At 42.3% G+C, this 14,591-nt stretch overlaps 1 protein-coding gene across 4 annotated transcripts in view; it reads right to left on the bottom strand.

Moving 5' to 3' along the window:
• C2cd3 (C2 domain containing 3 centriole elongation regulator) overlaps window positions 1-14,591 on the bottom strand; it is a 104,951-nt gene that overhangs the window by 47,947 nt on the left and 42,413 nt on the right. For all 4 annotated transcript variants that reach the window (XM_052157584.1, XM_052157592.1, XM_052157601.1 and 1 more), the window contains exons 12-19: window positions 13,883-14,001; window positions 11,484-11,606; window positions 8,067-8,558; window positions 6,537-6,688; window positions 4,854-5,100; window positions 3,239-3,419; window positions 1,097-1,280; window positions 57-229 (exon numbers count right to left, since the gene is read on the bottom strand). In XM_052157584.1, the coding sequence (XP_052013544.1) occupies window positions 57-229; window positions 1,097-1,280; window positions 3,239-3,419; window positions 4,854-5,100; window positions 6,537-6,688; window positions 8,067-8,558; window positions 11,484-11,606; window positions 13,883-14,001 (1,671 nt within the window). The remainder of the gene's footprint in view (window positions 1-56; window positions 230-1,096; window positions 1,281-3,238; window positions 3,420-4,853; window positions 5,101-6,536; window positions 6,689-8,066; window positions 8,559-11,483; window positions 11,607-13,882; window positions 14,002-14,591) is intronic.

The following is a 14,591-nucleotide window of genomic DNA, read 5'->3' on the forward strand; positions in this document are numbered from 1 at the left end:
AGAATATTTATATACACTGTCTTCAAAAAGGAAAGGCATATTAAGTCTTCAATTACCTGATGACTGGCTCTTCAATTCTTTGCTGTTCTCAAGTCTGGGAGTTAACGGGAGATTAAAGTTCTGCATTCCCACATCTTCACGGTGCTGCATGGTTACCATGGCACAGATCCTTGATAATGGCAAGGTTCCTTTGGCAACCATCTGGTCCCTTACATTAGGGTAATAGTACCTGAAAACCACAAAAGCACAACATGTCAGCTAGAAAGATCAGGTGGATAAATTGCAGTCTGCCCCAGTAACCAGTTTTCAGTAGCTAGTTATCTTTGGAGGCCAGCTGTTTGGGATTGGTGGTATATGACAGTGGCTGGGTTGGCTGGATACACTGCCCATCACATGGAAGCAACCTTATAAATCCACACCCTAGGTTCAGGGTGACAAAGCTCTGCTTCTTATAGGTTTTCTGCATGAGAATCTGTATGTGCCCTGGGCCTTCCTCAGGGCAGGGTGGTCGCTCCCTTGTTCCTACGGTTCATCGTTGTTTCTAAGCCTATGATGTTCTAATTTGCAGCAGGATGAGACTTTGTGGGTAGCCACTCTGTTTCCTTTCCATGTCACACTAGTCCCTTCTAGGTCATAAAGCTATACACCAGAGCTAGGCAGCTGTCTACGAACCAGTGCCTGTAACATTAATGCTTTGTGAAGACTGTTTTCTCTAATGGTGGAAAGAGCTGTTTATAAAGAGCTGTTTAGAAGTGGGGAGAACAGCTGGGAGGCTGTCACAGTAGTTAGGCCTCATATAATAACCCCACGTAAACACAGTGGTGAAAGAATACCAAAAATGGTGAACGCTGTCCGTAAAGGGAAGGGGGGGGCAAGTAGGCTTTTGCTCTTACTTTAAGGGTACAAGTATAGACACAACTGCTCAGAAGAGCCTAACAAATTGTAAATTCCAGTCACAAGCTACTGTCAGATAGAAACGATATAAAACAAGGGGGTTTTGCTAGGCTTCTTAGAATAGTTCCACCTGGCCAAGGACAGGGCTTCTGACTGGACACTTCCCCCCTATCTGTGTAGGGACTGGTTGTCCATACTGTACCTGCACCAGATTTCAAACTGCACTCCACCACCAGGCAGCAGTCCCTGGGAGGAGAAGGCACTCAACAGGAGCCTTTGCACTGGAACCTCAGTCGGCAACAGCAGAGAGTGATGGTGCTCACTGTTAAAGATGGGATCTGGGACACACAGTGTGGTTGAGGTTCTAAAGGGCTTCAGAGTAATTCCTTTGGGAAAGAAAAGCAGTTGAGAATATTGAACGTGTTAATGGGTGGTTATGTGCAGCACACTGACTTACATATATATCAACTATCCTCACGCTATTTCTGTGAGGATACATACAGATGAAGATATAGACACCTTGAAGGTATTAGACAGTAGGTCCCAGTTCTGCTACAAATGCACCTTCCAACTAACATTTTTCAACGGCTATGGTCCAGTAAGTACGTGATAATACTGAACAGAACCCTTTTCTGGTGGACAGTATACGAGGTTCAAATTTCCCATATCCTTTCAGACACTTAGTCTGTTAAGCAGTTATCCCTGTCCCTGTGGGTAGGAGTGTTCATGAAGGCTTTCATTTGCATTCTTTAAAAGACTGGTCATGCTCATTGTCTGGCCAAAGCTTCGTGTGCTGCAGACTGAGCCCTACTGTGGCCATGCTGCGAGGTGGTGGAACTTGTAGGAGACAGAATCTGGAAGGAAGTGGCAAGCCCACTGATGCTGCTTCTCACTGAAGGGGCCAATGCCAGTTTTTTGGACTTCTCTCAAGAATAAGTTGGTACAAAGTGATATGATCCTATGGGCTTGGCCTTTCTGGCACATGGCCTTCTGATTTGACTTATCAATCATTGTGACACAACGAAGGGGGTCCTCAGCAAAGGTCAAAGCAATGCGGGATATGCCACACCTAATTGAGCTAGATTAACCTCTTTTATTTTCTGAAAGTTTGAGTCTTAGACATCTTGTTCTATCACCAAAACAGACTAATACAGTATTTTTCTAAGCACTTATTTGTGTATCTCTGGATAAATTTCTAATCAGTGGGCTCGTTAGCATATTCTTAATTAATTAACTAATTCATTTATTCACTGTGGTCCTGGGGTTAAATCCGAGGCCTTCTACATGCTGGCTCTGTTCAGCTGAGGTGTAACGCCAGACTATTTATCTGGAGACAGTCTCACACCAAGTGACCAAGGATGACCTTGATCTTCTGATCCTCCTTCTTCCATCTCCCAAATGTTGGGATTACTTATGAGTATCACCATGTCTGACACACATGGTGCTGAGGATCAAACCCAGGGCTCTGTGTACACTAGGCAAGCAAGCACTCTACTAATTGGGCTACATCCCTAGCCCTGGTTTGCTAAATACCATTTTAAAGAGTTTCTAATATATTCTGTATATAAGTCTCTTCTTTGAACTCTGAAATAATATTGGTAGCATTGGGTAGACAGACACACAGAATGAAGAATACTCTTTCCTATCAGATGAGATCAAACAAGGCAAAATCCAGCCTTGGTGAGTTAGTTCTTGGAGATGATCAGAAAACAGATGAAAGGGTGGGGCAGTATAGTGAGCGAAACACACACACACACACACACACACACACACACACACACACACACACACACGCGCACAAGCACACACACACACACACACACACACACACACACACGCACATACACACACACGCACATACACACACACACACATACGCACACACGCACGCGTGTGTGCATATAAAGAAGGACTTATAAGTAAATAACTGGTAGATTTAGGGAATCCATGTTTTGCTATTTGCGCTGAAGCAATGGTCAGAGGGCACCTGGAAGACACTTTGCTTGAGAAATTTTGCCCAAATCTTCCAAAACCAGAGATTAGGGAAACCCTGGCATATTCTCTAACTCAGCCCAAGCTGCAAAGTACACAAAGAAAAGGTACAGTGTATGAATGTATTAGTCCAGGCTATTAGTGCACATGAAAACATACTGTGAATACTATGACAATATCAAAAAGGTAATTAGTTAAAAAGCAAAATGAAATTTGGGCCACTTCTTATGCATTATCGAAGTAAGGTTGAGAACAACTAACAAGACAAAATCCACTCAGGAAAAACAAAATTCCTAAGTAAGTGCAATAAAAGGACCAAGCACAGATGACAAGACGCAGTCTCCCAGCCTACCATTTTCAAGGCAGTCAGGTCCTTGGAGCACACTGGGTTGGTTGTCTTGAAATGGAAAGCAGTACTGGACATAACAATCTGCTTCTCCCCAGACTGTTGCCTGAAGGGGCATGAGCCCTTTGACCATCACCACATGGAACTCAAAGTGGTGCTCCATCAATCGGGTTCCTTGTTTTTCTGGCTATGAGATGAAACAGATTCTGGTCAGCTTTGAAGATAATCATGTTTAGAATACCTTTGCTTGCCTACAAAGAAACCTAACAGAAATCTACATGTAACTCTCATGTAAAATATACTGGTTTAAAAGTTCTCTTTGGGAAATAGAGAGATAACAATTTCAATTTGATCCTCAGAGGGGGAAAAATGGCAGAGTGGAACCCTGTTAGAGTCACGAAGGATAGCTCCTTAATTTGGCCATATGGCATTAGAGCAAACTTAACAGCCTTCTCAACTGTACAGCAATGTATAAAATAAATTACTTGCTGGTTACTAGAGAAAAGCAAGGCACTTCACTTGTTACTTTACCACACAGATATGGTAAGAGGTACAGTCGTGTATTTGGGTGCTCTCTGTTTCTCCTAAGACAATTTAGTACACTGGAGATTAATACTTGGTTGTCCAGATTTTCTTTTCTTTTCTTCCTTTTTTTTTTGTACTGAGATCAAAACCAGTCTTTTACATATTAAAGATTTGTTTATATTTTATATGTGTGTGTATGTATCTACATATATATGTGTGCAGGGTATTGGACACCCTGGAAGCAGAGTTATGGGAGTTATGAGCTGTTGTATGTGCTAGGAAGTGAATCTGAGACTTCTGCAAGAGCAGCAAGTACTTTTAACCACTGAGCCATCTCTCCAACTCCAAAGTCTTGAGCAGGCTTGTGGGGCTGGGGAGACGGCTTAATGTGGGGGCCTGTGGTTGGAATCCAAGTGCTCAAGAGGGAGAGACAGACGGATCCCTGGCTTGACTGGCTAGTCAGCCTAGCCCAACTGCTGAGACCCCAGGCCCACTGAGAAAAGCCTGTCTTAAAAACAAAACTAAACAAAGCAAAACAACAACAATAAGGTAAAGTGGGCTTGGATGATGGCTCAGTAGTTACGAACACTCGATGCTCTTCTAGAGGGCTAGGGTGATTCCTAACACCCACCCAGGAGCTCACAATGTCTGTAACTCCAGTTCTGGCGGGGGTGGGAGGGGGGTGGTGGTGTCAAATGCCTTCTTCTGAAATAAGGTACACAGACAGAGCCCAGATATACATGCAAGCAAAACACTCATACATAGAAGATGAAAAAATTACAAAATTAAAGTAGAGAGCAATAGAGAAACAGCCTGTGCTGACCTCTGGCCTCTACCTGGACATGCAGCATACCCACATGTACACCACACACAACCATGCATAAAAGGTAGAGGGCTCCTGAAGAATGACACCTGAGCTTAAGCACTTATACAGGTAATGTGCACATGCATACACAGACTATGCCCCCCACAAAATACAGCAAGTACTGGGCGCAAGTTTTATCATTTACTGGAGCCTTTCATTGGGTAATGGTTTGACTAAAATGTTTAAGAGAAAATGAGATAGTTCTTGTGAATTATAGTGTTGGATCATTACCATAGCAACAGATGCTACAGGTGGCTGGTCCAGGAAATGGGCTGGCCTAGGGCTGAAGGGAGGTAGTGTTCCTTCTTCATTCTTTAATCTTTGCAGCATCATTATCTGATCTGAAGAACCCATGGCTAAAAAGACTCGAAGACTCCCATTTTGGTGGCCTGAGAACACATCAATCACAGGCATATAGCTGTCCACAGCAACAACTGGGTACCTGGCATCAAGCAGCAGGCGAGAAATCTTGGGGTCTCTAGAGAGTAAGATATTGAATGAGCAAATAACAGTCACCAGGAGCACATAACAGCCATCAGAGGCGCTTACGTGGCTCATCTCAGTTTGTTAGAAACGGATTGATGACCAGAGAAATAAATCAATGGACTTAAAAAACATGATTCTGTCAGTAATCAAACTAAAATTACAAGGCAGGTAAATTCAATCCACAGTAATTACAGGGCTGCTAATAAGTCCAATTTATCTCTGTACCATGGTGGCACTAAGTCCAAGTCCAGCGTGTGCAATGCAACAGTATTTCAGAGGGGTTTGTTAAATTAACAAGAGAGTTGTTAGCACTAAATGGAGATAACCCATGTAAAATGCCAACAAGGCACTTGGCACACAGCAGGTGCTCAGTAATTGGTAGCTACTACTGTTTTATACTTGATCAACAAAGCATGGGATCTAACGGGATAAGAAGGGAAGGGAACGAAGAATAACAGGTCAGATAAGTTTCACAACTAAAAAGTGATGTTGTGTATGTGTGTTTGTGTCCATGTGCACTAGTGGTGGTGGTGAGCTGAGAGGTGAGAACAGATACTGGCATCCATGGTTTCAGCAGTATTCCTCAGCTTGGTTATGGTCGTTGTAACCATCTTAACCACTTACCTATTCTGGAAGGCAAACCCATGCATTTCCTCACTAGATCCTCATGACTGCTGCACAAGTGAGCCAGGAGACCCAAATCCACCCTCATTTTAGAGAAGAGGAAAAAGAAGCCAGAGACAGCTTCTTTGTAAAATAAGGACCATAATAATATTCATGAGGTAACAGTGAAACTGTAGTGAGATAATGCACATAAAAGTGTTGTTATAAAACATAAAACATTTACAACACAGCCATGCCTAGTGTTAAAGCAATTAGAAATCTGTACTTAGAATCAAACAATTCTTGAATCAAATCTGTATGAACAGAAATAACTTTCAGGTTAATCAACGTTTTACCAGTTATTAAAGAGAGTACATATAGTTAGCAAATCTCAACTTGTCACAGAAGTCTTGACAACAGCTGCCACGGACATATGGCCCCTTCCTGATGGGAAGTCAACCATTAGCTTGAAAGCTACCTGTGACTGAAGAGCTTTGGCGTAGAGTGGAGTGGAGGGCCAGGCTATCTGGTCCACTCTTACTACTTCTGCAACAAGTAATGTAACTCCTTTAAATCTTCATTCACTTTTCTACACCTGCACCAGAGGTTGCTATAAAGTTAACTACTTAAAAGTCCTAAGGCTCTTAACAAACACCTGACTGGGGGATGCAGGGTCTGACAGAGGACAGGAGAGCGGGAGGTGGCTAAACCTGAGAAAGGCCCTTTGAGGGATTCTACTCATGCTGGCATATCTAAACAATTCATCCTCAGTCTTTATAAAGTTAAAGATGCAAAATAAAGAATACTCCAAAAGGTCCTATTTACTTGAATGACATGTAAAACTGATGGAGCGGGAGTTTCACCAGCCCGAGCAGCTTGTCCTGTCCTGGGCTCCGCACCTTGTTCCAAGTTTCAATTATCATCACATTGTTCTTAAGTCTTTCCAGGCATTTGGAAGACAGAGAAACAGGAATCACCTGGGGAGAACAATCAGGAAAAAAATCTCCACAGCTGAAACAATTAATCTATACCTTTATTCAGCAAGTGTTTACTGAAAGCCTACTATGTGCACACACAGTACTATGCTGAAGATATTAAAATCAAACCTAGTCTGTATCCTCATAGAAACACATCTGCTCTAAGAGACGAACACACCAAAGACAGCGTGGGCTCTCTCTGATGGCAGGGCTCATGTAGGGACTCATTGTCCAGCAAGTCAATTATGCTGCCAACCAAACTTACCCAACCTTCTAAGGCAACTGGATCCCTCTGTTTAGCATATGTATGGCAAATAGCAAAGGCAGCTGCTCATCTGGCTTTTCCATGAAAAGGTATTTCAGAATAAGCTAGCTGGTAGATGAACCAGGGATCTACAGGCAAGAGCTGTTCCGTTAATTAATAATTGTGCCAAGAGGCCACCGATTTGAAGGACCCCAAGTGGTTAGACATTTTTGAATTCTTTCCTTTGCACATCCGTGTAAAGTGCTGACATTCAACCAACAATCAGAGTAGACCCCGAAGCAGGGTCTGACTGCATTAGTTTGTTTTATTAACTGCTGTCCAGGCACTGGATTGGCAACCCTTTGATAAAGGGTTCACTCTTTTTCCAGATAGTAGACCTCTTTGTTGCAAACAACTCTTTCTCCAGACTGCAAAGAGGACTTTTGTTAAGACATCGCAGTGCTCCTGCAGAAAATCTGAGTTTGGTTCCTAACACCCTCATCAGGCGGTATGGCCTATAACTCCCAGGCCTCTGCCCTCCTTAGTAGCTGCACACATGTACATATACCACACAGAAAATATGGACATACACTTAATTGAAAATTATAAAAATTAAAAATTTTAAAGTATACACATCTTTCAGCAGGATTTAAAAATGGATCCAGTTAGTGCTTGCCTAACACATGAGAGCCTTAGGTTCAATCATTAGTGTCAAAAAGAAAAGAAAAAAAAAAAGAAAAAAAAGAAAAAAGAAAAGAAGGGCATCAGCATTAAATTCTACAGAAAATCCACAGATGGATATTAAAATAGAGAATAAATGAGAAAAAAATATATAACTCAAAAAACAAACCAACAAACAAATAAAACTGAAGAGCTTAGAGAGCAGAGAAAGGTGGCGAATATAATTGATAACGTTTTAAAAGCAGCAGAAAGGAACAGAATCTAGATCTTGGAAAATCAGAACAGCGGCAGGGATCAAAACTTTGGGCCATGTCCTTGACTCCTCCCCTCACTACCAGTTCGCCACAAGAGTGTCTTCTAGTATGAAGCCTCGATGCTTAAACAGAAGCATTAGTTAGGAGACATTTGTCTCTTGCCTCCATAAATCACTAATGGATACAAAACATACATTACCTGAGAAAAATTAAAGACAGGCTGTGTTGTGCCCCATGAGACCACAGATCTGGTGACTTCCTCTGTGCTGAAAAATTTGCAATTCAAATAAACATTGCATGGTGGTTGTTTCTCTGGTTCTCCAAAAACAAAATCTTTCCCATCTGGCACCATCAACAGCACATGTAACAGCAAACCACTTTCTTTGGTTGAGCCACTTATTTGATGGACTAAATTGCGAGATGGCACAGTCATGAACATTGAAGAGTTTGAGGCTACAGAGCTTGCCGACTCTGGGTTGGGTTGCACTAACTTCTGTGTTTTCTTTGTAGTTCCCTCGTGAGTTTTATTTGAGCTCTGTGGGTTTTTGGTACAGGTGGTATCTTGGCCTGTCTCTGGTCGCATCATATCTGAACTTGTTGCAGCAGAGACTGGAGTAGGTTGGGTGCTGCTACTTAACTTAGCACTGATACCAGTGAAGTCCTTGTTGCCTAACACAAGCTCCATGGTGACCTAGAAAACACCAAAGGAGGGACATCAGTGAGAATGTCTTACAGAACTGCAGCCTGAATGTTTGGAGTTGAGCTGACAGCAAGTTAAAGAATGAATCCATCCATATTCAAATACTAACATATATACATACATACATACATATACATACATACATATGTATGCATGTATATGTATATATATTAGCTTGCCAGGCAGAATATTTATCAATACGTGATGACCTGGAAAATCATCTTTTACCAGAAAACAAGGAACTGCTAAAGAAAGGGTGGAGCCATGTACAACGACAGACTCCAGCTAAAGAGGCTCCTATTGGCTAAGTCAGAATTAGTAAGAGCAATGGATTATATAACCTGTTGAAAAATGTCAGAATCTATGAGTCCACAGTAACACAAAATTAACCAGGAAAGGAGCAGTAACCTGCCTTTATCATCATGAGAATAATGTCAATCAATAAATGTTGGGAAAGCTGGATGCAGCTCCATGGGAAAGCGTGTGCCTACTGGGCACAAAGCTCCAAGTGCCACACTTTTTTCTCCCACCACTGGAGGAAAAATAAAAAGTACAGGAACAGGAAGTCAGAGACCAGCAGCCTAAGCCAGGCATCGTGGCACACATCTTTAATTCCAGTCCCCGGTAGCAGAGGCAGTCTGTGAGCTTGAGGCTAGCCTGGTCTACATAGTGAGTTCTAAGACAGTCAGGACTACATAGTGAGACCCTGTCTCAAAACAAAATAAAACCAACAAGCAAACAACAAAGAAACCATTTGACATTTGTCTTAATACCATGATTCAGGCCTAGTTACTTCGAGCACACCTGTAATTCTTGGACTTGGGGAGACTAAGGTAGGAAGATCAAGAGTTTGAGACTGACTACATAATGAAACCATTTCCAAAAACACAGCAAAATAAAAAATTAATTTAGGTAAACCAGTAGAGGGATAATCTACAAAATAACTGGCTTACCTTAAAAATTACTAAAATTCTGAAATAAGAAGGGCTACGGAACCCTTTCAACCACAGGGAACCGGAGAGAAATTAAAATTAATTCTCCTTTGGAAGAACCTGCTAGAAAGGAAAAAAGTATTGACGCACCTGGTGAAATGAGTCCAGGCTGTAGATAAGATATCTACACATGTTAAATCGAGGCTTTAAAACTCAAGTGCAATATGACATTGTTTTCAGGAAATACATGGAATCCATGAGAAGGACTCAGAGGGAAAGAGCCATGGTGTAACTTAAATAGTTCAGAAACTCTTCATGTGTGCACAGTCACACTACATATTTGTGCATATATGGAGAGAGAAAAGAAAGCGAAGGAGCGATGGGGAGTGAGCTCCAAGCCAGCTACAATGAGAGCCTGCCTCCAGCAGAGCAGGGCCAGTGCTTATGATGTGAATGGCTCTCCAGACCAGGGGTGGCTGGGCGGTCACTGCTTATAACAGTGAATGGTTCTCAAGACCAGGGGTGGCCACTGGCTACAACTGTGAATTACTGAGGAGAGAGTGCACACTGTTTCTTTTCTCTGAAACCCTTGTTTCCCACAGCCAAGCTCTGTCAAGTTTCATTCTTGTTTGGTACTTCTCAGTTCTTACTGTCTAGAACACTGGTTCCCAACCTTCATAATGCTGCAACCCATCTACACAATTCCTTGTGTTGTGATGACCCCCAACTATAAAAGTACTTTCGTTGCTACTTCATAACTGTAATTTTGCTAATGTTATAAATGGAAGTGTAACATCATTACACTACCTACGGATCAGCCTTAATGGGGTCAGGAGCCACAGGTTAAGAACCATCAGTGCAGAGCATGGACAGTTTCTAGCCTATCAGTCTAATGTACTGTCCTTCTTAGACTCTGTAGTCAAGAAGGAACCAAGCAGGTGAGAAGTAAAACTTGATGAGGATGGCTGTGGACAGACATGGCCAGTCACGTTCGCCTGACCACGGCTGTGGACAGACATGGCCAGTCACGTTTGCCTGACCACGGCTGTGGACAGACATGGCCAGTCACGTTCGCCTGACCTGGCTATCTGCAGAGAAGGGGGAGGGAGAAGGGAGGTGATACGCTGGGGTTTATACTTTATCCTTTGTGTAGTTAGAAGCAAAGAGAAGGTTTTTAGGTTCTGAGTATGCAAAACTCACTGGAGTTTTGCATGGTGGCCAGTGTTCAGTAGTATGAGGCAGGAGGATTGCAGGTTTTAAAGGAAGCTTGTACTACATAGTGACTTTCTAGCCACCTTGGGCTACATTTTGAGATGTTGTCTCAAAAACCAAAACAAAAAAACTTTATGCAATAGATAATGAAGTTGTTTGTGTTGAAGCCACAGAGTCAAGGTCTGCCTCGGACACCTGGATGTTGGACCGGGAAAGGGCCGAGCCTTCCTCAGGGCATGCGCCTCCACGCACGCACGCACTGCTGTTCCTTTGTTCCTGCCACAACTCTGCTCTAAGCCACATCCAGCATTCCTTTTCAGAGGGAAGGCTTCAGTGTTCATTCCCTCCACACTCCCCGGAGTGTACCATCCATACAGAAAGATTTACAAATCAAAGATGTCACTCGATGCTTTGGTGCCTTTTCCTTGGCTCTCAGGCTCAAATCTGAACATTGCCTTGACTTAAAAAGATCTGACTTTCCCTCTGGCCTACCTGTACAACTCTGTTTTCTACCACCTCACTCTTGCTCTCTATCCTATGGTAACAATTATTAGTTTCACATGTGCATTTCTTTTCAGAAATCACTGTAAACGTCAGCTCCTTAGCGAGAGCTTGTCGGCCATCTTGCAGCCTCCCTGACATTGCACTCTGCTGCAGTTCAACAGAGGTTTCCCAGCTGCAGGAAACTTGTTCACAGCTGTATTCTCAGTGCCAGGCAATAGTTCCTGAGATCAGGCAATGCCAGTGGCTTACTGGATGGATACTCACGTACCTTTAGTGGGCCAAGGGAAGACAGACCATTTTCCTGTTGCACCGGAAGCTGGCTACTGAAAGAAAGCAGCTCCGACTCAATGACAGCTCGCAAAGGGAGAGACGCAGATCCAATGACTTCTGGCTGACGGGAAAAGGAAAGAGAAAGCGTAAGGAGGAGCTGCGGGGGTGGGGAGGTTGACTGAAGTGACCCTGTGATGGCTTGTGAGAGAACAGTGCCTTATGCAGTCCAGAGCTCCATTATGATGTGACTGACAAGGCTTCCACAGCCTGCCAGCCTCCACCCTCCCTTCTGGATTTAACTATTTTCCCCTAGAAGATTACAGAGGATTCTGTAAGCCACAAAAAATATCTTTCTCTATTAAAACCTACATACTGATTTCTTCAATAAGATTCCTTAGCTAATATTTTAAGACTAGGAAAACAACACGCCCGATGCTATCGAGGCTATGAAGGAGCAGGAGCAGAGTGCTAACACACCTCCACACAGCACACTGGAAGGAATATGAAAAGCTTTCTATTTTTTGCTGCAATTATTTTCCAATTCAGGAATTTACACTAGAGAAATAACATATATAAACTATGTATAAATCGCGTATGTTAAAAGTAGTTAATTAGAAACAACTAAATATCTAATGTGACAATTTTCAATCTGTGTATTGTAACCCCTTTGGGGGTCACATATCAGAGATGTATGATTCATAACAACAGCAAAATTACAGTTATGAAGTAGCAATGAAATAATTTCATGGTTTGGATCACTATGACATGAGGAACTAACTATATTAAAGGGTCTTAGTATTAGGAAGGTTGAAACTGCTCTAATACATAACAATTAAGCTAATTTTAGCATATCCATATGTAGTTATATGGCAGGCAGTTTAAGTCATCACTTCACAAAGAGTTTAATTTGGTGGTTGTTTTTTGCTTTTGCTTGTTTTTAGATAGGGTCTTACTTTGTAACTGTGTCTGTCCTGGACTTGCTATGCACACCAGAAGATCTTTCTAACCCCCACCTGCTAGCATTATAGGAATGCACCACTTCTGCCAGCTCACTAAAAGCTTAATATGAACAACACTTGTTATGCTTGACAAATTACATATATTATATAAATCCCCAAACATAAAATATGTGGAAATTATTTTACTAAAAATGAAATAAAAGCCCCTATTACACCCCATTGAAACACACATTAGCAGGGCCTGGGCTACAGGTCTGAGACCTTCAGTTTCTCAGGAGGCTCAGAAGCACAGAAAGCTCAGTGCCTCCTGGATGACAGAGTGAGTTCATGACCAGCCTGGGTAACCTAGTGAGAACCTGACCAAGATAAAAAGTAAAACTAGGTCTAGGGCTCAGTAAAGAGAGTACTTATCAACTATTTTTGAGGTCCTAGTTGAGTTCAATCCTCAGTAACACACTCACATACACACACAATAAATAATGCCAGAGATCCACACGTTTCTACGTTGGCTATGGGCAAATTCTGCCTTCTTGGTGGGTGAAATTCAAAGGGGAAAACTTTTTGAGTTTCTTAAAATAATGTAAAATTATTTCATAATTAAAAAGAAAGCCATTAACTAGGTTTAGGTAAATGCAATATAGATATATTAAAATGTTTGCAGAGGTTGTCTTGAAGTTTTCTGTGAGAAAACTTCAAGACAACCTCTGCAAAAACTCTGTGGGATTTTTTTTACTCCCCCTTCTTTCTGTTTTGCTGTTTTCCAAGAAGAGCTTCTATTTATATTTTTGGGGTGGGGGAACCACTAAACAAAAGAAAAGGTGCATTTACTCTATTCACATCAAAGATGGACCAACTGGGCTGCTCTTCCAGTGAAGGAGCTGTGCACAGCCTACGTTACTCATTTCCACGAGGTCACCTGCAAGTGAACTTTATAAACTGGAACTCTGGGTGGGCTGGGTAATTCAAGTACTTTGCCCACAAATGAAAATGAGAACTTTAAATTAAGCCTATATAAAACCTATACTCATACTGTCACTGTGAACGGCACTCAGGACATGCGCTCTGTCAGTTGTGGTTGGCTCACACCTGCAATCCTAGCACTTGGAAGACTGAGGCAGGAGGACTACAAGTTCAAGACTAGCCTGGGGTACATTAATGAGACCTTGTCTCAAAAAACAAAAACAAAACAAAACACCAAACCAGAGCAGAGCAGACTGACAGGACCAAAGAACTTGCATGATGCTCTGGTTCTGTTTTTGTTATAGAAGGATTCTCAGACAAGTCAATGAACTTTGCTGAGTCTCAGTTTCTTCTATGAAATGAAGGTGATAACCTAATTCACAGAGCTGTTGTGATTATAGATTTGACAGTATTGAGCCCCAAGATCTGGTTTATCTAGGAAAGTGTCTGATGTAAATGTAAGCCTCAAATGAATTACCTTTTTCTGTGGGGTTTTCTTTGCATAAACTTGGAAGGCGAGGTTAGAATTCCACCAGTGCTCTATCATCGGGCCACCAAACTCGACTGGACACACAAATCGCTGCTGGAATTTTACCACTGTGAAAGAGAACAGGCACATGTCACACAGCCCAACCAGAGTCATCACTAACCCATGTGTTGACTCCACCCACCCTTTCCAAGTTCTTTCAGTTGACTCCACACAGTAGTGGACGATAAGCAGTAATGCTGTTCAGATTTGCTAAGAGAAATGATCATCAAATGTGAACACAGGGTACGAAGGACTCATCCACACACTTCACTGAGGCCACAGCAATGGTTATTTATTTTGAGATCGGGTCTCACTATGTAGCCCTGGCTGGCTTTGATATCACGGAGATCTGCCTCCCTCTGCCTCTTAGGTGCTGAGATTGAAGGTGTACCTTACTATGGCTTGGCAAACATGACTGTTTTTGGAAGACAGGCAGGTAAGTGGCTCAACAGAAAAAGTACATTAACTAGATAGAGGATGAAGGATGAATAAATTCATAGAAGAATCAAACTGTAAATTCCATCAATAAGACTAAGCTCATTTTCTGGCTAATGGACAGATAATCTGAATGCTGATATTCAGATATCAACTACTCATGCTAGTCAGCCACGTCAGGTGGAATGTCTGCCTCTGAACACAGGGATCTCTGTGACAAAGG

This window comes from Apodemus sylvaticus, chromosome 1 (genome assembly GCF_947179515.1).
Source record: "Apodemus sylvaticus chromosome 1, mApoSyl1.1, whole genome shotgun sequence".
In the NCBI taxonomy this organism is placed as follows: domain Eukaryota; kingdom Metazoa; phylum Chordata; class Mammalia; order Rodentia; family Muridae; genus Apodemus; species Apodemus sylvaticus.